The 25,420-nt window shown below is 48.3% G+C and overlaps 2 protein-coding genes across 4 annotated transcripts; one reads left to right on the forward strand and one right to left on the reverse strand.

Annotated features, from left to right (window-relative positions):
* Positions 1-243: 243 nt before the first annotated feature.
* LOC115249502 (zinc finger protein 318-like) lies at positions 244-9,006 on the forward strand. 3 transcript variants are annotated; one of them, XM_029834823.1, is made up of 12 exons: positions 244-661; positions 869-978; positions 1,058-1,351; positions 1,388-1,715; positions 1,937-3,026; positions 3,212-3,300; positions 3,378-3,477; positions 3,551-3,864; positions 4,603-4,788; positions 4,913-5,006; positions 5,231-5,349; positions 5,471-9,006. In XM_029834823.1, the coding sequence occupies exons 1-12, from the start codon at positions 428-430 to the stop codon at positions 8,372-8,374; spliced, it is 5,862 nt and encodes a 1,953-aa protein (XP_029690683.1). In that variant the 5' UTR covers positions 244-427; the 3' UTR covers positions 8,375-9,006. The 3 variants fall into 3 exon arrangements, with proteins under 3 accessions (XP_029690683.1, XP_029690681.1, XP_029690682.1); XM_029834821.1 differs by having other exon boundaries at positions 1,058-1,715; XM_029834822.1 differs by having other exon boundaries at positions 1,058-1,715; positions 4,606-4,788.
* A 91-nt stretch (positions 9,007-9,097) lies between these two features.
* On the reverse strand, positions 9,098-25,379 carry cul9 (cullin 9). Its single transcript, XM_011603213.2, has 44 exons — positions 25,222-25,379; positions 22,907-23,617; positions 22,600-22,754; positions 21,834-22,442; positions 21,615-21,756; positions 21,351-21,541; positions 21,076-21,262; positions 20,596-20,817; positions 20,275-20,473; positions 19,883-20,084; positions 19,422-19,612; positions 19,155-19,351; positions 18,232-18,389; positions 17,895-17,983; positions 17,697-17,802; positions 17,400-17,627; positions 17,221-17,311; positions 16,975-17,146; positions 16,785-16,890; positions 16,408-16,503; positions 16,160-16,335; positions 15,964-16,097; positions 15,668-15,853; positions 15,224-15,339; positions 14,971-15,153; positions 14,481-14,638; positions 14,209-14,407; positions 13,958-14,126; positions 13,581-13,726; positions 13,383-13,509; positions 13,101-13,306; positions 12,758-13,011; positions 12,428-12,545; positions 12,104-12,352; positions 11,885-12,025; positions 11,637-11,801; positions 11,329-11,492; positions 11,137-11,230; positions 10,900-10,974; positions 10,682-10,792; positions 10,479-10,596; positions 10,285-10,418; positions 10,042-10,133; positions 9,098-9,951 (listed from the first exon to the last, which is right to left on the reverse strand). Exons 2-44 carry the CDS (start codon positions 23,610-23,612, stop codon positions 9,738-9,740), a joined length of 7,776 nt encoding a protein of 2,591 aa, XP_011601515.1. The 5' UTR covers positions 23,613-23,617; positions 25,222-25,379; the 3' UTR covers positions 9,098-9,737.
* Between the last annotated feature and the right edge of the window lie 41 nt (positions 25,380-25,420).

Raw genomic sequence — 25,420 nt, forward strand, 5'->3', positions numbered from 1 at the left:
TGAATGTCAACTTTGTATTATTTGACCACTCTCTTTGAGATTAAAGATTCTCCAGTCAAACTAATCACTTGTGTTGTTCTCCAAAGAGGCGGAGCCTAAAAATAATGATAAAAATTAAATGACAAGGAGCCTCTATCGCTGTAATATGAAAAAGGGTCAAATAAACAGAAATCTAGAAGCAACCTTGGCTGTCATGTTGAGTGTAATAAGCTTCACCGGTAGGTGGCGACAGTGCGCCAGAGACCGGAAGCTGCTGTTCCCTTTAGGAGAAGAAAAAGGAGTCGGTGTCCTGTTTCCACGGGAAAATAAATATTGGATGTGCAGATGATGCGCAAAGGCATTTTCAGATCATAATAAGGTCTCCACAGTTCCTCTCGCTTTTTGAATGAACCGCTAGAGTGAATAGAAAATCACACTCTGGTAGACGATGTACCGTGACCGTCCTCGACCAAGAAGGGCCTACCAGTCGCCTCCGAGGCCCTATCAGCCAGAATCGGGGTACAGAGACGACAGAAGCCGACCCAGACCTCCGTATCCCCACAGCTACAACACTTACAGACAGCCGGACTCGTACCCCCGCTCCCCGCCGCGCAGGTACCCCTCACCCGGGCCAGGACGTCACCGAGACGGTCACTTCAGGAGCGATGATCCGCCCAGACAGGTGAGAGAGCCGGGTCCACACGGAGGACACAACATAAAGACGTTTTTAATTTTAAACCTGATAAACTTCTTCAGCCTGGCAAATGACCAATCATTTTGTGTTGCTACTGGTAAAACACTTCTTTTCAAAAAATGCCAAAATACAAACACAATTTATTCGTTCAAGTTTATACAGCTAAACTGATTTGTGTATCCCATCCTGTTGCAGAGGTCTCTGTCGCCTCATAAGCCCATTTCTTTGGACCAGAAGTTGGTGATCACTGTGGGAAATGAGCTAACTGGAGCATCTAGACTGGTGCCCTTTCACCATCATGACAAGTAATTAATTATTATTTAGATGATAGTTCACAGTCCAGAATATTCCTGTGCAATTAATGAACTGGGATTTCCTCGATAGAGATCATGGACCACCAAATTCCAGAAGCACAGACCGGGGCCGCAGCAGGAGCAGGAGCCGGGGTTGCAGCAAGAGCCGGGCCAGGAGCAAGAGCCGGGCCAGGAGCAGGAGCAAGAGCCGGGCCAGGAGCAAGAGCAGGCCCAGGAGCAGGAGCAAGAGCCGGGCCAGGAGCAAGAGCCGGGCCAGGAGCAGGAGCAAGAGCCGGGCCAGGAGCAAGAGCCGGGCCAGGAGCAGGAGCAAGAGCCGGGCCAGGAGCAAGAGCAGGGCCAGGAGCAGGAGCAAGAGCAGGGCCAGGAGCAAGAGCAGGGCCAGGAGCAAGAGCCGGGCCAGGAGCAAGAGCCGACAAAGGAGCTGCAGCTATAGCCCAGATAGGAGTCGGGTCAAGAGTGGTGGGCGTAGCAAGAGTCGATCCCGCAGCAGGTCAAGGTCAAGAGGGAAGAGCTGGGGGCAGGGCTCTGTCAAAGAGATGAGCCGCGGTCGCAGCCGTGGTCACAGTGTCAGCAGCAGCTCGAGCAGCTCTGTTGACAGCGACAGTCAGAAACCAAGAAAAGAGTTCAGAGAGCTGGAAACAGCTCGACGTAGGAAGGAGCTGGAAGAGAGGCACAGTCTGCCAACTAAGTCTATTTTGAAGAAACACTGGGACTCTGAGGACTCCAGGGTAACACAAACACACACCTGTATACATATATTTATGTTAGAAATTGTCAAATAAAAATTTACAGCACACGCATTTCAACAGCTATCAGTAATAGTTACAACCAGGATATTGTCATGATTATTACCAGAAACTAACAATAGTAATTGAGAATATCCCTAAAATCCTGAACAGATTTTGAGGTTTGTGGGTCAGTGCAGAAGTTGTGACGTTGTGTGTTTCAGAGTGCAGATTCTCCAAGCGTTCTTGAATCGTCCAGCATGTCGACGGTGGCTGAACAACTGCTGCTGGCCTTTAAAGGCCTGGAGCCTCACAGGATGGCCACTGTGCTGTCGGAGCTGCAGTCCAACTCACAGATGGCCCAACGCACCAACCTGGACTCTGACATCAGAGAGATCTTTAAGCTGCTGGGCAGTCAGAAAAATACTGCAGACGACATCGACGATGAGGAGAAGTTCTTGTACGGAGACTCGGAGGATCCTAAAGGTCAGGCAACATCTGAGCCAGTCCGAAACCACGGCCTGGATCTGTATGGAGACGTGACGGAGGACACGTTGTACGGAGACTTCCCTGATGAAAACGCTGCCATTACCAAGCCAAATGTGTCTGTTCAGTTGGCAAACCCCACCTGTCCACCAGGTACGGAGCCGCTTAAGCAGGAGGAGCGTCGGGCGCTGGAGGAGTACGAGAAAATGCAGGAGCTGTTGAAAACCATCGGCTTGGACCTCGGTGTGGCTGAGATTAGCAAGATGGCTGCCAGGACCAAAGAGAGGCTGCAAGGGAACAAGGCCCCTCCAAAGACACCCACCCGACGTAGACGGTACTCCTCAGACAGTTCAAATGGCGGCGGGAGTCCCGGGAGGCGGAGCCGAAGTGGAAGTTCCAGCAGCAGCAGCGGGAGTCGCAGCGGCAGGAGACGGGACGGCTGGAGTAGCGATGATGGCAACAGGAAGGTCACAGCACCACTGAGATATCCCAGAGACAGAGATGCTAAAGAGCTGAAGGCTGAGCCTCAGCAGCAAAATGGACCCACGGCCTGTTCCCGCCCTCCTCAGAGTGTGATACCAATCCCAACTTACCCCCCACCACCCGTCCACGGAATGATTCCCCCCAACTACCCCCCACCTGCTTATGGCCAGTATGGAAACTACCTTCCTTATGTGCCCCAGCAATGGCCGCCCATGTACCCACCCCCCAACATGAACCCACCACCCAACGTGAACGTGCCCCCTCCCACTGTCCCAGAGAATTACCCCCACCCAGTGACCTACAATGATTCCCTAAATAAAGTGGCTCCTGGGCCGAGGGCAACAGGTCAGTGAACCTTCAGTTTATGTTCATTTAATGTAATAATCAAATCGGATAACAACAAAAATCCTATGTATCTTTCTTTTATCTGTTGAAATCATCAGAATGTTAATGGCATTTAAACATAGTTTCTACAACCTGTCCTGACACAAGTGAAAGATTTCATCACTATCACTGTTGTGTCATTGCAGGTGTTGTGAAGCGCACAGAGGCAGAAAAAGTTGGGTCCTACGAGAGGAGGATGTCTGAGGAGCAGAACAACGAGAGCCAGAAGCAAAAGGTTCCCAGTGGAGTTGGGACTCACACTGATGATGTCACAGAGGTGAGGTCAGCTGACCCTGTGCTCACTGTGTTCAGGTTCTGGAGGAGAGAGAGAAGCTGAGGCAGGAGAGAGAGGTGAGGATGAAGAAGAAAGAATATCTGATGAAAGAGCTGGAGAGACTAAGGAAGCAACAAGGTGAGTGTCACAGGGTTGCTGACATCATTGCTGCGGTTTGAAATTCTGATGTTTTTCTTTATTTTAACACCAGGGGAGCTTCTGAGGAAGAAACGGAGGGAGAAGGGTGGCCACAAAGACCCTCTGCTGGAGGAGATCAGCCTCCTGCAGGACGAGGTCATGAAACAGATCTCCACTCTACGCAGCGAACACGAAGCCGCTGAGAAGAAACGCACGGAGCTGGAGACGGTGGCGCTCATCCTTGGCCTCGGCCCATCTGACCGTCCCAGTGGGAGAAGCTGGGCAGCCAAAGAGCCGGAAGATGGTGCAGCGCCACAGAGCGAGAGGAACCAACAGGCGCAGAGAAGCAGTGAGGGAGAGTCGGCAGCCAACAGATCCCCCAGAACGGTAGGAGGTCCAACAGGAAGTTCTCCTGAGAGTCCAAACCAGGTGCAGCTGCTACTGTCAGACATTATTCACATTTAAGGAAGTTGTAAGGAGGCGATCCAGGTTAAGTCCAGAGACAGAAGTGGATAAAAACTGTCCTGAAGTGTCAGGCAGCCTGCTGCCCTGCAGGAAGTAGTCGGGTCCTGCAGCTTCATCTGCAGAGAGCACTGGTTCATAAAGAAGTTCTTAAGAACATGCAGCCATGAACTCATTAAACATAACGTACAAGTATTTTAGAAACCACACACAACCTCTAGACTTCCTCAATAAACAATTGCATGTTTACGTTTACGTTAATCAACCAATAGTGGAGAAAAAAGGTTATGGAGACGACTGGAACTGTGGTTGAAGAAAAGGGTTTGATGGAGTGTTGCCAAAGCTGCTGAGTGGAGCACGTCTCATGAATGTCAGCACCATGAATATGGTGAATGTAAGATTTATCCAAATACTATTATTATTTGGATAATCTTGTCCATAATCGTGATGAGAAATGCTCGGACGGCGTCTAAATTTTCTCAGTTAAAGATTCGCAACGTCGGTTTATTTGGTGGATTGTCGATAAAGTTTTCTCGACTAGCATCATGGAGGCTGGAGCTCAGTGAAGGTAAGAAAACTATAAATGTAATGGTTTTATAGAAAAGTGTTTGGACTGCCTCCGCTTCAGCTGATGTTTGATGCTCTTCCATCTTTGCTCCTCAGCAGACGACGTCATCGAGCACCACCCTGAAAGCTCCGCCTCTCTGTACCTCTGCCACGCCCCCTGCCCCACCCCCAGATCCCTTTGAATACTACGACGCTGGAAATCACTGGTGCCAAAAGTGTAACGTGACTTCTGGTTCCATGTTTGATTTTTTCACTCACTGTCACAGCAAAACGCATCGAAAGGTTTGTGTGTTTGTAAAAGCGAGCAGCTTTTCTCACTCTGCTCTGAAGCAACTTCCTCTGTCACACCTGTACACTCCTTTATGTGGCGTTCTCTTCACCTGGAATTTTCTGGATGTCCTCACAGACTCTTGACCCTTACAACCGGCCCTGGGCCCCCACTTCCCCCAAAGCTGTCAATGCCACCGCTTCAGAAGAGAGGCTGTCCAAGCCCGCTAAAGGTAAACTTCCTGTTCTTTGATGCTTTTTCCAGATAATCCTGGAGTGTGAGGTTCTGAAGGTTCTCAGTGAGCTCCTGCTTCCAGGTGGAGCTCAAGTGTTGTGTTTTTAACCCCATCCTGTCCTCACAGCTGCAGAAAATAGACACGGCCCTCAGGTAAACAAATGAGGGCGTGTCTAAACAGCAGCCGTGGCTTTAAAGTGTGCTGCTTGTGTTTTGCTGCAGGTTCTGAGTTCCTGTTGCCTGTCAGAGGGTTCTTCTGCCTGTTGTGTCAAGTGTTCTCTGGAGATGCCATCTGTGCAGAAGAACACGTCACCACACACGCTCACAACGAGAAATACAAGGTGCTTGTTTACCTGTGTGGTTGAGCGGCTGGATGGAATGAGCTTCATGTTCCTGCTTCATCTGACAGGTGGAAGAGTGACACATGTTCTCTTTCCTTTGCTTTCATGTGTCCTCCAACAGCAACAGATGTACGAGAACCCGCTGTATGAACAGAGGAGGAACCTGGACCGGCAGGCAGGACTCACCTCGCAGACAGGCGGGAAAAAACGCAAACACGAGGAAGAGGAGCGGAGAAGCAAAGACAAGGAGGAAAAGAGTAAACACAAAAAGGAGAAAAGGGAAAAAAAGACAGATGACGACCCCGTCCAGGAGGAGGAGGCAGAAGAGAGACTGATCAAGAAAGAGGGCAGAATTCTGGAAGAGGAGAAGCTTTCATACAAGACGAAGGACGATGAAGAGTATCAGTCTGGCAGGAAGGAAGATAAATCCCGCTACACTCGCCAGGAAGAGGACAAGGTGAAAGACAGCAGAAGAGCTGACGATGACAGAGTCAGATACAACAGAGAAGAACATCGATACCGGTACCGCAGGAATGAAGAGCAGCGGTACGACGACCGACCCAAACGTGAGACCAGAGATAAATCCTCTGATCCCAGATCCAAATACGACAGAGAGGAAGGAAAACTGAAGACTGAGAAGGGAACTTTTCAAAAGCCCGATTCTAGTAAATCAGCAGGGAAGACGGAGTTCAGCAAATCTGAACCTCCACCAAAACTCTACGACCCACCAAAGATCTTTTGTGGGCCCAGTCCAGCCATGAAGGCAAAGCTTCGAAAACAGAACCTGGAGATGGGAAAACCAACACCTGTGAGCCCTTTGTTTGGAAAGTTCACATGGAAAAAGAAGGAAAACCTTTTGGCAACCGAGGCTCAGAAAGCCGCTGCAGAGTTCATAAAGGAAGACGAAGCTCCCGAGGAGGAATGTCTGGCAAAATCTGTGGCTGCGGCCAAGGAAATTGCCCAAAAACTGGCGACCCAGCAGAACACAGCTTCTCCTTGGGTATCTAACAGCAGCAACCAGGCAGGACTCCGGCCCAGCCTCCCTGCCCCCTCTGCTGTCTTAGGAAAACCCTTCATGATGGGTAAACCAGCACCTCTGAAGAGCTTTCAAAGACCCCCCAACGCCAGTTTGTCTCCTCAGTGTGATGAACTCTCGTTGCCAGTTCCTGTGGCTCCAAATCCCAGTACTCCCATCAGACCCCAGAATCCAAGTTTAGCTAGTTCCCTGGACATTTTCTCAAAACCCAAATCTGGTCCTCATACAAGTGCAGGTCCACAAGTTCAGGCTTCAATTGTACCACCAGGTTCCAAACCTCCAATGGTTGCTGCTCCACCAGGTTCCAAACCTCCGGTGGTTGCTGCTCCACCAGGTTCCAAATCTTGGATGGTTGCTGCTCCACCAGGGTCCAAACCTCCGGTGGTTGCTGCTCCACCAGGTTCCAAACCTTCGATGGTTGCTGCTCCACCAGGTTCCAAACCTCCGGTGGTTGCTGCTCCACCAGGGTGCAAACCTTGGATGGTTGCTGCTCCACCAGGTTCCAAACCTCCGGTGGTTGCTGCTCCACCAGGGTGCAAACCTTCGATGGTTGCTGCTCCACCAGGTTCCAAACCTTCGATGGTTGCTGCTCCACCAGGTTCCAAACCTCCAGTGGTTGCTGCTCCACCAGGATCCAAACCTCCAGTGGTTGCTGCTCCACCAGGATCCAAACCTCCAGTGGTTGCTGCTCCACCAGGATCCAAACCTCCAGTGGTTGCTGCTCCACCAGGATCCAAACCTCCAGTGGTTGCTGCTCCACCAGGATCCAAACCTCCAGTGGTTGCTGCGGCACCACCTAAACTATCTTTACCAAAGGTTCCATCTCTTCATCAAGTTTTTAAATCATCCATGTTTGAGGTGAATTCGGCACCACAGGTCTCTGAACCTGCACCAAACCAGGACAAACCCGCGTCCGAGTCAAAACCTGCACCAGGTGGTGCAGTTCTCTCCACACCACCCGAACCAGCTCGTCCAACCGTGGCGACCGTGTCTGATGTCGCAGCTCCTGGTGTCCCAGAAAGTGAGCAAACCCACACTGTGGTCATCAAGCCACCACCTTTCATAACCTTGGGGGATGGAGGTCCAAAATCTGAGAAACCGAAGACTAATCTGGCGGCAGCTAAAGCCCAGGACTTGTTTGGCATCTTCTACAGCAGCAGCAGCCTATCGGGGACTTTCTCCATCAGCAGACCAGCAAAGACCGACCGAAGAAATGACAGTGGCGCCGGTAAAAATCAACCTCAGAACCCACCTTCACAAAAGTTGCAACCTCAGGATCTGGTTCTACCCCCACCACAACCTCCACCTTCAGTTCTGGAGCCGCATCCCGATGGTTCTGAGGAGCTCCAGACCAAGACGGAATTAGACATTCAGATATCCTCAGTTTGGTCTTTACAGACGACCCAAGATCCAGAACCTTGGCCCTCGCCATCCAAGCCCACCTCACAAACAATTCAACAAGAATTTCAAGAGCAGGTCCAGCAGGAGGATCACTACGTTTCTCCAAACCGATCTCAGTCTCTTAACCCAGACTCAATCATCTCCACAGATAACGGGCCTTCACAACCGGACTTGACCCAAAAAGAACCAGAATCTCAACCCCAACCCAATCAGGAGGACCAGCCCTCCTTAGATAACTGTTCCAACACATCTCCTGCTTCTGAAGCCAAACCAGGAAATAAACCTCGAGGCAAAGCCAACGCAAGGAAGAGAACGTCCCTCGCCTCTCATCCTGTCCACCAAACTAGATCCCAAACCAGATACCAGACCCGGCAGCAGCGACAAAACCAGTCGGAGCAGGATTTAACTTCAGGAGACTCTGGCTCGGCAGCTTCGGACTCTAAAGTGCTGGACACATCAGGTCCTGGTTGTGGATCCCAGCCAGAGGTGTTGGTTCAGGACAGTGAGTTGGAGCTCACCCCTGAAAGCCTGGGCCTCCCCTCGGACATGACCTCTCTGGACTTTGAGTCGGGATTTAACTTTGAGTAACTTTATTCTCCACCTTTAAGAGACTCCGTAGATATTGAGTGAATATTTGCATTTCAGGTGGGCGTTTGCTCTTTTTTAGCATTTCACGTTTGAGTTTCTCAACTTGATCTGACCTCGCGGGAGCATCGGCACCGTCGGCTCCGGACTTTCATCACCAGCTGTTGGATGTTCGTGTTTCTGCAGCGTTTTCCTTCCGGGATGACTGTTCAGTTAGCTCAAGTGTTTTACAGTGTAAAAAGCCTTTAAGAAACACCCTAATCTTGTTACATCACGGATGTAGTGATCCTTTGTAACGTAAATAGACTTTTAGGTGATCTGTTGTAAAAATCGCTTCACATTGACTATAATGTTTTCATCTTTTGTCTTTTTCTTAAATGAAACCGCGAAGGAGGCATTTTGGCTCGAATGGTATTGGTATAAAACCCTTAATGTTAAAATGAAAACATCAGAACCTGCCACAAGCAGCTTGGCCCATCAAGGGAGGGAAGTGACTGCGCGGGGCTTTCAAAGGTCAAAGGTCAAAGGTGGAGTCCAGGAACACAGGACTGAGGTCCCAGCTGTGACTCTTGGGGCTGCTGTACGTGTCAACGTAAATTACTGGGCAAATCATTAAAAATATCAGCATGTTCTGATTTATTGTGTTTCACAGTTAAGCACGACGTTAAAGTGTAATTAGTCTCCGAGGTCATCAGTCGGGGGAGTCTACACGGAATCTCATCCTTCAGCCTAGCAGGAAAAGCTTTTATTTATTCTGTGAATGTGCAAATTAACAGAGTAAGCATTGATAATATGAATATAAGATCTCTGAAAATTACAGCAAGAATACGTCAGAACCGGAGAAGAATGCCGTACCAGACGTCGCGGTCGGCCAACAGTTATTGCAAAAATACTTTCGGAGGCCGTCGGAGCATCCGCAGACTCTCCAAACGTAACGGAACGGCTGGATCTGAACACGGGAAATCCCCCTAAACTGAAAGGAAGGCAGCCTCCATCATCAACAGCTCAAGGCAAAAGTGCAGCAACACAAAGAAACTGTCATACACTGACGGGACACCCTCCGGGTCGTTACCCCCTCTTCTCTGCTTTGCAGGAAAAAATAAAAAGCAACAGTGGAAACAAATGTTTGGCTGTGTAAAATCACAAGTGGGCTCAAACTGGTTTCTCTGGTTTGAACTGGTCAGATGACAAAAGGTCACAGGAACAATGATTTGTTCTTTTCCTAATTTGATTTATAATTCCTGTCGGTGCTTAAACATAGAAGAGTTTGGGGTGTTTCTGTGACCCTCTTCTTCACTTTCCTAACATGGTGGCACAAACAGTAAGCGGGTGTGTTTGGTTTGGGGGAGGAGGGGGTCATGCTGGTTCAGTCAAAGGGGCTGAAATCTCTCTCCAGGTTCTCAGATTCATCAGAGAAGAAGTCGTCCTCATCTATGTCGTCCTCATCGTAGTCCTCATGCCACTCGGGAACATACTCTTCGTCGTACTCGTCGTCGTCGTCCGCTGCCTCGTCGGCGTCCTCGCCAGCGTTGTTGTTATTGTCCGATTCTCCAGAGTCTGATGCCGTCTCCGCTTTTGACCTGAGACGCAGGCAAAAAAAAAGTGTCTTAATTGAAGTTCGCTACAGCAGAGCAACGTCAGCGGCGTGGAGCCGTCGCTCATGAACTCACGCCGTGTTTCCGTCTGTGTGGTTGGACAGGTTGGACGCCTCGGTCAGTTCTGTGTCCTGGCTGTTCTTTAACTGGTAACCAACCCGGAAGTCCTGCGTGGAGGTAAAACTCAAAATAAAACTTGATTTTTAATGTAAACTGGTGTCGCATCACACAGGTGTGGATGACTTGTGCTCGTTGTCTACGGGACGTATTTAATCACAAGTCCTTCACCAGACCGGAATGGCTTCACACTGGTTTTACCCGGGTGGAGTGCTCCAAGATGGCCATCAGACGCTCTTGGATGCGTCGGATCAGTTCCAGTCCGGTGTTGAGGTGTTCTTTTTTCAGTAGACGGATGCAGGAGGCCAGGTCAGTGCACTGCAGCAGAGTCTCCTCTGAGGAGAACACAGGCGGTCAGCATCACCTTCACCTTCACCCTTTAAGGTGGACCTTACCCAGCAGGATCTGCAGAGTGTTGGTGTGCTGGTCCAGAGCCTCCGTCTGCTGCTCTATCACATCCATCTTCTCCGTCTCCTGGTTGTAATAGGTGTAGACACAGGAGTAGGCCAGCACCTGCAGACAGCAACGCAGGGCCCAGGTAACCCAATGGAAAACCACAAATGTGACGTCATCACCAGAGTCGCCACAAAGGAGGTACCTTACGAGCCCGAATGAGAGCTTTACAGGCGTCGATGACGAACGTCAAAGACTTCATCTGCAGCGCCTCATTGATGGATGAAACTTTATTTTCCAGGTTGTTTGCAAAATCCTGAAGGTGAGAACAGAAATGACCAACTGTCCCTGAAAGCCACACATCCCTCTGCAGCTGGACAAGCAACAAAAGGACAGACGTCACAAAGTGAGACCCAAGTGTACCTTGGCCTGGTGGTGGAAGGTGCATCTGGAATTATAATCCTGGAACTTCTTTTCCTGACGTGCAGCTTTACTCACCTGCAACAACAGCAGACAGCAAGTGACACAATCAGCCCGGCGATATATTCTCAGGACTTATTGATATGAAATCATCTTCATTTTAACCAGGTATAAAGCTGCAGGTGTGGAAACACCTGGACAGTGTTGTGCACTGTGGCTGGATGATGCGTGAGAACAAACCATTGCAGAGCAGTTGTAGTAATCCTTGTGTGTGGGTTTCCATGGTTTCAAACAGCGCCAGCAGAAACCGTGGTTACACTTGGCACAGGTCATACTGTGGAGAGAGATCATCATCATCATAACCACCATCATCATCATCCACCAGCAGAAAATGGGGAAAAAGAAGGTTATGATGTCATTGGGGGGACATACTGCAGACAGCCTTCATTCTTCTCGATCTGGGCTTGGCAGCTGGGGCAGCGTTTGGAGATGAGTTTGGCAAGGTGCTTGCTCTGAGCCTCCATCGTCATCCCTTCATAGTAACCTCCGTCATCCATCCACTGGGACATGTGGCTGCAGCTCGCTGGGTAATGAGCCTAAAAATTAAGAAATGCCTCAGGATTCCCAACAGATGAAGAGAAACTCGCCCACGTGCTTCACGGATGAAGGTGGGGTTGTTTATCTGTGGATATTTGGATAGAGACAAACATGAGAAATAGGAGTGTGTGTGTTTGTGAGACCTCGGGGAAGTTGCAGCTGAAGCAGGAGGACCAGCCACACTTGGAGCAGGTCCCCATGCTGCTCATGTTCTCCTTGCAGAGGATCTGGTCGCAACCCTGAGGGTTGGTGCACCACGTCAGGTTGGAGCAACACTCCACGTAGCCTCTTAGCAACGCGTTCTCGTACTGACGAGAGAGTCGAACACAGGGCCTCATCAAAACGACGTCTGTGAGCTGTGGTTGTCGTGGCAACAGGGAGGCGGCATTACCTTGGCGATGGTGTCCTTGTCCGTGAGGATTTCAAGGAAGAACCGCGAGGTGGGCTGAGCCTGGCAGTCAGTGATTGGACAGTTGCAGTTCATGACCAGGTTCTGCTCGATCCTGGACGTCAGGTACTCCTGCCAGCATAGCTGCAACACGAACAGAACTGTGTCAGAACCACATCAATAAACAAAGACGCACTCCATCCCAGTGAGTTTGGTTCTGACCCGGCAGCAGTAGTGCATGCAGATCAACGACTGGACCGGCTCTGAGACAGGGTTCCGGTGGCTCAGGCACACGGGGCAGGTTAAAGTGGGGCTCGATGAAGGTTGAGGATTCCGGAACTTCAGGCCAGCAGCCATGATGAGACTTTCAGAATCATCTGTGTATCGCTGCACCAGCAGGTCCGTGTTCCACTTACAGTGGATCAGAAGATGCTCCGCCCAATCCTGGTCCAGACTGAGCGTGTCTGACACCTGACCAATCAGAACACATCTGTGATGCAGCCAACCGAATAGGTCAATCAGACTTTATTAACAAGACGGTCTGACCTGCTGGACAGTCCTCTGCATGAGCTGACGGACGTCCTCCTGAGTCATCGTTCGGCCCATTGACATCAGAACCGCATCCAGAACACCATCTTCAGACTGCTGTGGATTAAACATCACGCTGGAGAGAAATTAGACAAGTTATGTGGCAGGGCGTTAAAAAAAGTGATAAAAAGTGCTTTTCTTCTGTGTGATGTTTGATGGGTTTGAACTTTTCCATCACTGATTCATGGATCGATTTCATATTTACAGTCATTGTCTTCTACAGAAGCGTGATAAAGACAAGGATGAAGCCCTCTATGTAAAGTGAGGGGTCAGAGTTCATGCTCACACCTGATGTCAGCCACACTGTGGGCGGAGTCCTTCTTGAGCTCAGCGCGGCTGAAGGAGAACTGGGCCTGGCCTTTCTGTGGGGTAGGTGGGTCCTCGGGCAGGAACTCCACGATGTGGGGGTTTTCTTCATTACGCCGCGCGCAGCCGCGACAGATGACGTGCATGATGCATGACAGTACGTCACTGGTAGCGCAGCTAAAACGGCCTCCCCCAACAGAAGGAACCCCGTCCTGTTTCTGACATGACTCCATGACCTGGAGGGGAACCATAACGACAACTCAAAATCTGGTCTCTGCTTTATCTGCCCAATGGTGGCATTTGAAGGGTGAGTCTAGAGTCTCACCTTGAAGACCAGGTTGTCGATGTGCATCTCTTTCTCCCGCTTCAGGATGTGAACAATCAGACAGTAAATGTAGTTCCTCTTCCTTTCAAGGGTGCCGGCAGCATCTTCATTCACGTTCAGGTACGTCTGCTTGGGCAGTAGTGAGACACATGCAGGGACACCGTCTGCTGAGTCAGGAACCACCTGCTGACTGAGCTTCAGTACCCCTGAGGACAGACAGAGGCAGCAGTGAGGACGATGATGGTGAGGAGGAAAGACGGCGCCGTGGTGGCAATGACGGACCCTGGGTCGGATCATCAGGACGGCTACACGTCAGCGGCCCACCCTTGTCGACCAGAAGTTGCAGAGCGTGGAGCAACATGGCAGATGACAGACCGGTCTCCTCCAGTAGAGAGTCAACACGAACCTCCTGGGAACATAGAGAATCAAGTCTCAGTGAACACGTAAGTGTGTGTGCGCATGTGTGTGAGCGGGTGAGACCTGGTGCTTGTTGAACTGTAGCAGGATGAACATCTGCAGTGTGGAGACGTGGAGTGTAGAACGCCCAAACTGTAGTTCTGCGTGACCGAGCCACGTCCACTGCAGTCGCCGAGGCTTTGAGTGACTCAGGCTGTACATGTACTGACCTGAGAGAGACACACAGGAGACGGGCTTCGGTCTCGTCTTTTTTTCTAACATGCTGCTTTTGGGCTTTAATGTTGTTGTACTTTCTCGCCTTTAATTGTGATTTTTGTTATGTTCATGACACAAAAACATCGGCTGCTAGTGGAACGGTGACCATCGTTAAAGATTTATAGTTAGAACTCATCAGCTGAACTTGTTTTATTTGATGCAGAGGTGGCATTGTGACGACTTACTGTGGCTGTAGAACTGAGTAAACTGGTTCAGGTAAGAGCAAAGTTCGGCAGGAAAATATTTGGCAGGTTCATCAAGGAAACACAATGCAGAGACGGCCCAGTAGCGCGGCGACACCACCAGAACCTGGACTTCAGCCTCCTCCTCTGACTCCACCCAGTCCTCCATCATCTACCGTGAATTTACACATAAACTTCCTGTTTTTCTCTAATGACAAAAAAGAAGGAAATCCATCCAGGTCAATGTTACTGACCTGGTCTTGCTCTTGTAGTCGACGGTCCAGCTGCTGCAAGCGGTACAGGTGGAACTCCTGCCGCAGGTCAGCAGACTCGCTCAAGTTCTTTAACATCTGCTGAGGGAATCGACTTGGGAAGCAACTGCCAATCTGATCCACAACAGTAGTCTCCAGCCACACGTTTGCCTGAGCCAGCAGCCGGTCACCCAGGTAATACCTGCAAAGACAGAGGGAGACGGTGTCAGGAACTGCTTCAGCCTGCTGTCAGTGCAGCTGCAGCGAGTTCACACCTGTAGAAGTGTTCGAAGGTGTTGGCAAGCTCCAAGCCTGAGAGCAACAACATTGGCTCCAAGAACTGCTGCAACCGATCCAGAGCCGCCATGTTGCCACATGCCATCCCGCTGGACTGAATGATCTGATCAATGTACTGAGCAAAACGCTCACTCACCTGCAGGAGGGAAGTCACACAACCAGAGCTCTTATATAACAGAATTTAGAATAAACAGACCCAATTTGGTGCCATTTTTTTCTATTGATGGCTGATATTTTTACCTAGCTCTAAGGAGATTACACAACATAATCTTGTTCTGCAAATTTATTTTACTTTTTATTAAGTTTCATTGTGTAATCACATAAATGTTACAACATCATAAGTCTTATATTGATACTGTAATAGTTGCATATTGTAAGGATCATTACTGGTTATGCTGTCAACATTAGTACCAACGAGTTATTTTGAAGCTGAAAGTTAAACATTGCAGCTCTTCCATCAGGACTCACGTGCATGGCTTGGAGGATGGACAACTGCAGCAGAGCAGCAGAGAAGCCTCGTCTCAAGGCCAGGACGAAGGCAGTCTGCTGCCCAAACAGCTCCTCCATGGCATTCTTCAGCCGCATGTAAAGACTCCGGTAATGCTCCACAAAATCTGGCAGATTACAGCTCAACTCCAGAAACTTTTTCACCTGTGAGGACAAGGTTATCGGTCTGTCAATTAAAAAAAGGGATGTTTAATTTGAGAGATCTGGCTCGTACCTGCCACTGTACCACTCCCTGCCAGCAGAGGGCGATGCCTGCAATACTGCTGCTCTTCCCTCTGGGTTTGGTCAACGAAGAAGATGGGGAGGCAGCGTTTTTAGATTCTTTTCCATCTGAAACCACGTAACAGAAATATTAAAAGATTAAGGTCAACCCAAGAAGCCAGCAGTCAACACCCTGCTACAGCTGGCAAAACCTGAAAACCACCCATTTCAGGGAGTTGGTTAGTTTCTTCTGATCAGAGTGAACTCACATGTACGTGTGTGTGTGAGAGAGGCAATATCTCTAGTTGACTAATCCAAATATTTCTCATTTAGTTATTGTCTCCTTTGCAAATACAATTGGAGGAGACTGAATATTGTTCTTTGATAGTCTATGGTGGGACATAATTTCCTGTTGGATCTTCCAAAAAAACCACAAATGGATGAAGATGAAACTCACTTGATTTGGTGGGTGGTTTTAGCTCCTCTTCATTCATCTGACTTGTGTCCACATGGACAAGCAAGTGCGTGAGTCGCCTCACTCGTGAATTAAAAATGGCCGCCCGACTTTTGCAGCGGCGCGGTGACTCCGAATTATCCAAGTACTCGCTGAGCAGCCAGGACAGAGGGCTGCATGCTGAAGATTCTGCACACAGAGAACGAACGAGAGCACATATTTGAGAGATGACATGAGAGCGACTGAGAGAAAGAGAGAGAGGAGGAGTGAGTGTAGATAGAGTGAATGTAGGTACGTGCCTGACAATGTGATGCTGTGAACGATGGGAGTGATCAGAGCCTCCCAGCACGTGCGCCCGAGAGCTTCAGCTGCCTCCACATCTGGCAAAAACCGAACAGCAAACATCTGCTCGTGTCTCAGAGCGCTGTTAAGTCTGAAAACACACATTTATGGAGGGGCTGCAGTGCTATACAGTGGCATTGCAGTAATACATACTTGTTGAACAGCTGCAGGAGCTGCGTCTTGTCTTCCATCACTTCCTGGCACCAGGTATGAGCTTTGGTACTGTAAAAGAGATAGGTTCGACAGCACAGCTGCTCCTTGAACACAGGCCAGAAGGTTGGTTTTGGACCCAAAACTTCAAAACCATGTACCCGAGTGTCAATACCACCCTGTTGAGAGAGGAGACGGTTGGTAGGTCAGAAGCAGAAAACATCATTGGAAGCAGAATGTGACTGTCTGACCTGCTGACATCTCTTGACCCTGATCTGGATAATGGACCAGAATCTTGTCATGTTCTCCAGAAGAACCACCCGATTGGATGTTGGACTCACGTTCACCTGCACACACACACAAACACCCCGATGACTGGACCACGGCTGATGTCGATAATAACAGGTGGGAGTTCTGACACCGACTGCTGCCAATATTATGTGCAGTATTCACACTCTTTTGAGCAAAAAAGGAATTATTTTTGAACAGAAAAAATCCGCTATCGTTAATATATCTCAGTTACTAAAAATTCGTTTCAAGAAAACAAAAAAATGACATCAGTCCCTCTTTTCATATTTCATCTGTGATTGCGACGCTCCCTGGTGCTTTGGAGGAATGGAGGACTCACTGTGTTCAGCTCAGTGTTTATGTTGCTGGGGTCATCTCCTCCCAGAACCAGAATCCGGGCTGGCATGTAGCTCGAGTCCTCACTGGCCACCAGGATGGCAAGTTGTCTATACAAGTAAACACACAGGTGTGCACACAGTCACTGAAGCTGTACTGCAGTTTGTATTATCAGCTTGGTACCTCCTTCCTACCTGATGATAACTCCTTTGTGCATGTAAATATTGATGAAATGCGAGCCAGTGCAGCCGTTGGATTCCCAGTATGTTTTAGGGTTTTTGTCAGTAAGTTTGTTAGCTCGATGATGATTGGACGAGACGTCCACCTTCTCCCAGCACTTATCCTCCGTCAGCTCCACACTGGAGCCTGAAAACAAGGCCAGTTCAAGGAATTTTAAAGCGAGTGAGGAACAGATTAGTAAAAGTGGGATGAATCCATACCTTGGCACAAGTTCCGGAGGAACACATCAAAAAAGGGGATGTTGATAGGCTGATGGCTGCGACGATGTTCCTCAATCTGACCCAGCACCATCTGACAGGAAGCAGGAAGAAATAAGGTCATTTATGTGAATGCAATGATTCTATCAAGCGATGCAAGGGAAACATCTTCAACAGTGTACCTGAATGCAGCCAGCAAGAACACTGGTGGTCATCTTCTTGTAGAGGCTGGCGTACTTCTCACAGTCGCTGATGATGTCACGAAGCTCAGTGACCAGCAGCAGGTTGGTGCTGTGCTTGTCCAAAGCTTTCACCAAAGCCTCCTTCGTCCCCACACGACACATCACCACCGCGTAATCTTTGTTCAGAGATGCCAGTCGATAGAGGAAGTGGATGAACTGCTGCAGCACCTGCAATCAAGAAGACCATAAGGAGCGTCGTGCTGGAGGCAAGTCCTCTCCACCTAGCTCTCTACGTACTTCTCTGTCACTAATGAATGCTGTCATGGAGGAGAGACAGGGCTCGATGCTCTCGTGCCACGGCAGCTCATCCTCCTCAAAGTTGTCCAAGAACTTGTTGAGGATCCTGTGGAGACAAGAAGCCATCCAGGAAAACATAAGCACAGTTATGTCATTACTTCCATCATCAACATCATGACAAAGACCAGCGGTCGACACCTGAGGATGGAAAGCTGAATGGCCCGCTCGGCTCGGTGCTGCTCCATCAGACGTATCAGATCCTGGTATGTGTCACGGCTGTGAGTCACCTGGACAAACCAAACAACCAGTAACCAATATTTACTTTTTAAGACCCCAACGTAATTACCTCTAAAAAAAAACTGCATAGAGATTTTTTTTTATTTTTTTTTACATTTTCTTTTGGAGTCAAGTCTCTTCCCTCATAATTTTTGATCAATCTTTTGAAAAATCATGTTTAGAAGCTAATTAGTTTGTATAGTAAGTTTAATATTAAATGGAAAATAAATTCGTCATTTGGATCCCCGTAACTACTCACCTGGCGGCGCTCCTCCTGCAGCTGAGATGACTCCTCACACAGCAGCTGTTCCAGCGTCTGGATCACCTCCTTTGTTGCCGTCAGCTCTTTTAAACTGACCAGTAACATCTGGAGTTTCATGTCCTTGAAGTCCAGTTGCTCCTGACAGTCTTCACTCACTGACATACACACACACACAAAATCCAGAATAATGACAATGAGATGCCAGTTGACTTAGATAGAATTAAAAGGAGCTAATTGTAAGACTTTTATTTAAATTAATACAAAAAATGGCCCTAAAATATCAACAGATGTTGGGGAATCATGTTAAGTTCAAATACTTACATCACCAGAAATAGTAGTCCAGCTATAATGTTCTTGTTTCAAAGCCACAAATTATTTCAATGTATTTTCATCACAATTTACTTTTTCCTCTTTTTCTGCAAGTTTCTGTGTTTTTTGTGACTAGATGATACGAACATAGGTCTAGGCCAATGACAAGGGTTTGGGGCACAATATTAAGCACAACTAGTTTTGGGATTCAGTCACAGGCAAGCCTCAAACGTTTCAACCAATTGGCTCAGTGCAAGACTGTACTTCCATTCTACTTCCAGCAAAGCGTTTAAAAACGATGTCACATAAATCAAAATAACACTGCCTCACACCAACTTACCATAAAAACACAAAGCCTCTACTACCTCAGTTTGAATACTTTAATGCGTGTGTGTGCTCTGCAGTGTTTTAATTGTGATTGTGGTACCAGCTTTTGCCACAAGGTTACAAATGACTACTTTAATTGTTAATCATGGTGAATAAAACCTGAGTTCTGCATTAAATCCCTGATCCCAATTCCACCGTGATCTGCAGTGTGGCTCCGATCTCAGCCATGGTGATGGTCTAAATGTGATAGCACAGCTGTAAATGACCAAGAATATGGAACGTACCTTTGCTTTCCAGCTTGTGCACCATGGAAATGTGGTTGAGGGCGATGATGGCGAGCATGGACTCAGCTCTGGACAGAGTCAAACACTTCTTAAGGATGGAAATAACATCAGCAGCCACCAGCTGTTCAGCAAGACTCTTGTGATTGGAGATGAGCATGATGATCAGGAGAAGGCCATTTCGCACCGACAACATGCAGCTGAAACACACCAACAGTTACTATCAGCTCAGCACAAAAGCGAGTCAAAGCCACAGCAGCGCTAGCTCACCCTTTGGTCTTCAACATCAGGTCAACGGCAGCAGGGATGGCAGCCAGCAAACCAGCGGAGCCTTCAGGCGTTGCAGAACCGATGCTGGCAAAGATCTCTAGCATCATCTGAGTTCCAGACTCAGAGAGCGGGAGGCTGCTGCCGATACTCCGAAAGTCGTATTTACTGGCGCCGGTGATCACCTTCATGGCCTGACAGGAAGGAACATCAGCACATTATCTGATTAGGCCAAACAACATTATCAACGTCATTTTGTATTGAGTATTTAGTAGTTGTATATGTAAACACAATACATTGATGACAAAAGTCAGAATGTTATCTCGGAGAAATGCAAGTACTGCCACATGAACTCCAAGAAATTAGGATACAATTAATTATCATGCAGAACAGGAAATGCAAAACAAGGTTTTTTGTGTGAATGTGAGACAAAATATATGAACGTCATGGTGGATGTCGCTCACCGCGAGTGCCAGTTGCTGGACCTGAGTTACAGAGCAAAACTCTTGCATGCAGGACAGGATGGATTTGACCCCACCTTCAGTGGCGAAGGAAACCCTCCAATCGTACTTAAGCATGAGAAGGTGGGTGAGCCTCAGTGTGCTGATCACAAGGTCTTTGGAGGAGGAACTAAGGAGATCCACTAAAAGCTTCAGCATCTTATCCCTGTCAGACAAGAATGAGTTAGCATACACCCCCCTCAGGTCTACTATTAAGAGAATCAACAGATTGTAGGCAGAGACAGTAGCATACAGAAGGAGGACTGTGAATTATAAGAAGACCTGGGACAGGCTGCTAATGTCATTTTATGGGTTATTCAAAGGAAGCGTTGGAATTTGGAACCTATAAGACTCACCGGACTGTCTGGGCAGAGTCATTCCTCATTGAGTTCTTCTCCTGTGCCCCTTTTTCCTTCAGCAGCCTGGTCATGAAGTGGATCGTCACCAGCTGCATGTCCTGGTCTGTAGCCCACGTCTCTTTCTTCAATACCTCTACCACCTCCCCCAGCTTCTCAAGGATTGTCTTCTTCCCCTGGATCCGTGGATTATTGAACACTGCAGAAATTGTCACGGAAAAGCTTTGACACACTGACTTTATTATCCACCCAATAATTAAGTAGAGAGTAAGTGTAACTGAGTGGAATCTGAAGCAATAGAGCCCCCCTTAGGATGCTCACCTTTCATCTTGTCTTCCAGGTCTTCGAGGAATTTGCCGTCATCTTCTGATAGGAGCTCATTCTCCACTTCTTGGTTGCTGCTGGAAGAGTCATGAGGAAGTTCCTTTCTTACTTTTTTGGAGACAGATCCCAACCCTGAGGATGAGGAGGCTACGGTTGATAACGAAGAGGTGTTGTTCTGTCCTCCTGCTCCCAGTCCAGAAGAACCCAGAGAGTTCTCAGCTGGGGGAACAAACCAGAGTCAAGCTCACCAGTAACAAGCTACCGTAACACGATGCATTTATCTACAAAAACATCACATCAAGGGCAGAAACGGCACAATTTACAGGTGAATTCTGAAAATCATACAGGTGTCTGTCTGGCCTGGGATATTACTGCTCTACCTTCTGATCACAACAACAAAAAGATGGCTCCAAAGGATGCCACAGAAATAAATGTCAGTCCTCAGCGATATTCTTCTGACTTCAGTTAACCACTCACCCAGCAGCTCTTCGTCCTCCAGGCTTCCTCCTCCTCTCCGAAGGTAATGTTTGCTAAATGCATGTGAGCACAGCAGGTCGCTCAGGCATGAAGACGGCAGCTTCTGCTTCAGGTAGTGAAGCAGCTTTTTTGCTACATCTCCCGGAACAGAAAGACCAATCAGAGAGGAGTCATCTAGCTCCGCTTCCTGTGGAATAGACCATAATGATCAGTGTTCTCCAGGAATCATGATTCTCACACAAAAAAATCCCAGTTTTTCCCTTTAGTCTACTAACCTGCTCGTCCAGGTTATGCTGCAAGATGCCGTTGACCTCCTGCTGCTGTTTGGGTTCCAGTTTTTTGATGAAGAACAGGATTTCCCACCACTCAGCCCGGCTGAGGGTCAGAGGTTCTGCCTGCAGGCCCTCAGACAGGTATGGCAGCGAGTACAGACCTCCGGGTGGCTTCGAAAAGAATGTTTGACTCACTAATGGCAGAAAAATTAAGTCAGATAGAGGAATATGTCGTTTCCAATTCTCTATGGGCTGGTCAGAACTGACCTGCACTGAGTTTGACAGTCTCCATCAGGGTCGGCACGTTCTCCTGCATCTCCTTATCAGCCTGACTGCTGCTGCCGCTGCCCAGTATCTCCACCATGTGCCAGTGGACCCAATAGGTTCTGGACAGCGAGTTCCAGTACACCTGAATGGAGTATATCTGCTGTTTACACGTGAATGCATAATTAGATTAACCGCCTCCGTTAGTTAGCGCACCCTTACCTGGACAGGTGGTGTCCCATCATTGCTGTACCGAAACTCTCCTTCATCTCCAGCACTCACCTCCTCGTAGTCCTCCAGCATGCGTACAGACATACCGCTCTTCAGGTTGTCCTGAATATACTCCACATAAGCTGAACGGGTGACAAAGTCAGCCCGTGTTTTGTAAAAGTTTCCAGTCTTCTTTTTTGGTGGTGTCACAGTGGGTGCGGCTGCGACAGAGGGAGCGATGAGGACGATCGGGGAGGCGCAGAAACGGGGCTGAAAAATGGACCTGAGGACAGGACGGAGTGCATCTTCATCCTGATCTTCCCCGCGGACTCCGCCCCCTCCAGTGCACGAGGTGGGATTTTCTGGGGTTTGGCGGTTCCGGTCCCAGCCCATCACACGGACCAGTTCTGAGATCAGGTTGCCCATCGCCATGGTGAAATCAAACTCGCGCTGGAGACGAAACTGTTCTGTTTGCTGGGTTGTGCTGGAGGATGAAGCGGGCAAAGGGCTGTTGTCCTGTCTGTCGGCGAGAGAATCGCCCGGTGCTGTATTGAGTTTGTCCATCAGAGACGTGACACACAGGTAACGCTTTACCAGAGAGAACAGCAGCTTCCCAGGGATCTAAACACCAAAGAAGAAGAATGATGCTTCAAGAAGTCAAAAAGCACAACATCCACCACAATCCTCCATTTGTGCTCCAAAACCACCGCCATCTTCTGCAACCAGTTTGTTTGTTTTTTATCTTACCATTCATTGATTTCACAACAGAAAGGCTCACCTGGGGAAGGTGGATCCCTTCGAAGGAGATGCCATGCTCCTCTGATGACGTGGTTTCAGCAAAAAGCTCCAGCAGAGTAAAGCGGTTGTCAAAGTCCATGTGCTGCTCTATGCCATCCTGCTGGCTGAGGGACAGCAACACATACGCCCGACTTCCTGCAGAAGGCAGGAGGACAAACTATCAGTGACAGGGTTGATGCCACCAGAGAGGAGTAGGACGCGTGGTGGGCAGGACGCCGCTCACGGTGCCGCTCACTTTAAAGTTTACTCTAACAGTAAATGTGACTTCAGAGAATCTTCCAGCCTACCTGCATCGTGTGATGCGAGCGCTCGCAGCATCTTCCCGGCGCTGCGTCTTGTCTGTGTTTCCTTGTTGCACAGCAGCTCCATCAGTAAGTTGAGGGCGCCAGTCTCCTTGAAGACGCCAACAAGAGATCCAATGCTGGCGTAGGCACTCAGCACGTGGATGGTGTGAGTAATGCTGATAGAGAAGTCGCTCTTCTTCATCATCTGCTTCCTGGCCCGTTGCACCAGATTCTTCACATCTTCCTTCATGTCCGAAAGCTCCACCTCGTCGAACGTGACATCTGCTGGAAACTCATCAGCGTTTCCCTGACTGCTGTCCAATGATTCCCTGTCTGCCCTCACACCACCCTGCTGGTTATCTTGCTGCAGAGGGCGCTGTGTGTCTGTCTTCCTCTTCCCCAACAGGGTGGGGCAGTTGGCATAAACGTCCTCCATTGACATCCACATCAGGATGTTTTCAGGTTTGGCCTCTCCTGATGTGGACCCGTTCGACCCACCCACTCCAGAGCTGCTGCTGCTCGCCACCCCAGATTCACTGGTTCCTGCCCCTGAGTGGGAGCCATCGTTAATGACAACAAGGCACCAGCGAATCAGATACTCCATCTGTCCCTCCTGGTTGCGACGCTGACGGATCAGCTCCTCTGGATAAGCTTGCAAACTTGGGCCAAGCTGGACCAGCAGGTTCCCATTGCGGCGCTCGCCCACCATGGTTGCTAGACAACAGGAAAGAAAAGGAATTTACTTCTCCAAAAAGCAGGAGGTTTGTTTGAAAGTGTGTCATGAATTCAGCTGAATTTAAAATAGCTTTTTTGGATTGTTAATCAAACAGTTGTGTTATAAATAGTTCATGTTGATGCCTGGTCAATTTGTTATGAATTAGAGCAGTCAGTGCCCCAAAAGGCTTTTTTCTTTTTATTCCAAAAAAAGGCCAGATTGTGCACACTTCACCAACCTTTGTTTGCACAAAGAAATTGATACATGATAAAGGCATATATTCCTGAATATATAAATGCCTAATTCTCCTCCCACAAAGGATCCACCTTTTTGGGATGAGTGGTTTTTGCATTAAGGACAAATTAATTTTCAGCTACCTATGATTTGCAAAACCACATGAATCTGAATAAGGTCAATATTTTAAGGACATGGAAACTTTATTATCCTACAGTCAACTTAGCTTTGAGTTGGCTTTCATAGCAATTCACTATTCTGACTTGGTAAACAAACAAAATAAGATTACGGTAAATCTGTAATCATTTATAATCCTGTGTAAATTTTGACAGCTAATTTCTAATGGGGGTTAACCCAGGAGACAGGGCAGATGTACCCCCCGGGTCACACCATTTTTATTCATATAAATGGCCAAATAATGCTTTTCAAATCACCAGAGTGGATTTATGTGAGAGGAATTATTCGGTTTCTGTTTCCTCGAAGCTACTCGTGTGCGGTCAATATGTGAAAATGCTAACTGGAAGCTTAACATTGGTGACAACAACTGGACTTAACTTACTCAATATAAGGTTAACAAAGACGGACATCTGGTGATTAACACTGTATTCCAAGTAACTGTATAGGTTGTATTTATCAGACAGTGAAGTTTTATAGAGATGTTGTATTACCTGAAAATTGTTAAGCTAACATTTGCTAAGGTTAACGCGAGCCGTAAATCGACGCTTGTTAGATCGTTCATTTTCCTCAAATTTAATACATGCGACTTTAACATCGTTTTAACAACAGTTAACCGTTTACCAAGAACACCTACCTTAATATGTGAACGGCTTCAAGTGTCTACCAAAATACACGCCGCACAGGAAAGGTTACACAGAAAACGTCATACCAACTTCCAGTGAAAGACTCCACAAATATACGGTTGGTAACTTTTCTACCCACATATAATGAAAACATTAGCGTAGCTTTACATTGACATATGCAATATCTAACTGGGATTTTACTGTCCCACCTGCAGACGTGCACATATACCTCATAAGACTATATGCCGAGATGTTGTAATAAACAAATAACAGCTTCAAAAGTAGTTGAATTAAAATAAGCACTGGTCGGCTGCGTGTACTGTCATGCACGCAAGTATCTAACAGCTTTATATTTAAAAAAAACAATCTATTTGTCAGGGTTTTTAAGTGGCGGTGGCTCAGTGTGATCGCGGCACATCACGGGGCGAACTGACAGACCAGGACCGGGATGACAGTACCGAGGAATTGCGGTGGGCCTGTCCAGACATTCGCTCGCGTCCGACCAGGCAAGCGGCTCCTCACACGCAGTCCAAGCCCCGAAACTCCTTGTCGTGGTGGGTTCGACTTACCTTGCGTGTCACAGACTTTCCCCTTCACCTCTACTCTTCGTTTCTTACGTTTCCGGTCGAGCCTGTGGTTTCCCAGCTTGATAAATTAGCCCCGCTGAGATCAGCCGGAACTCGAGACTGCTGGATGCGCAGCGACAGCGGCGGCGACTGGGAAGTTTCTTCTTCGTAGGTTTTAGATGGTCGGAAACTTCCTGCGTTA

This window comes from Takifugu rubripes, chromosome 4 (assembly GCF_901000725.2).
Source record: "Takifugu rubripes chromosome 4, fTakRub1.2, whole genome shotgun sequence".
In the NCBI taxonomy this organism is placed as follows: domain Eukaryota; kingdom Metazoa; phylum Chordata; class Actinopteri; order Tetraodontiformes; family Tetraodontidae; genus Takifugu; species Takifugu rubripes.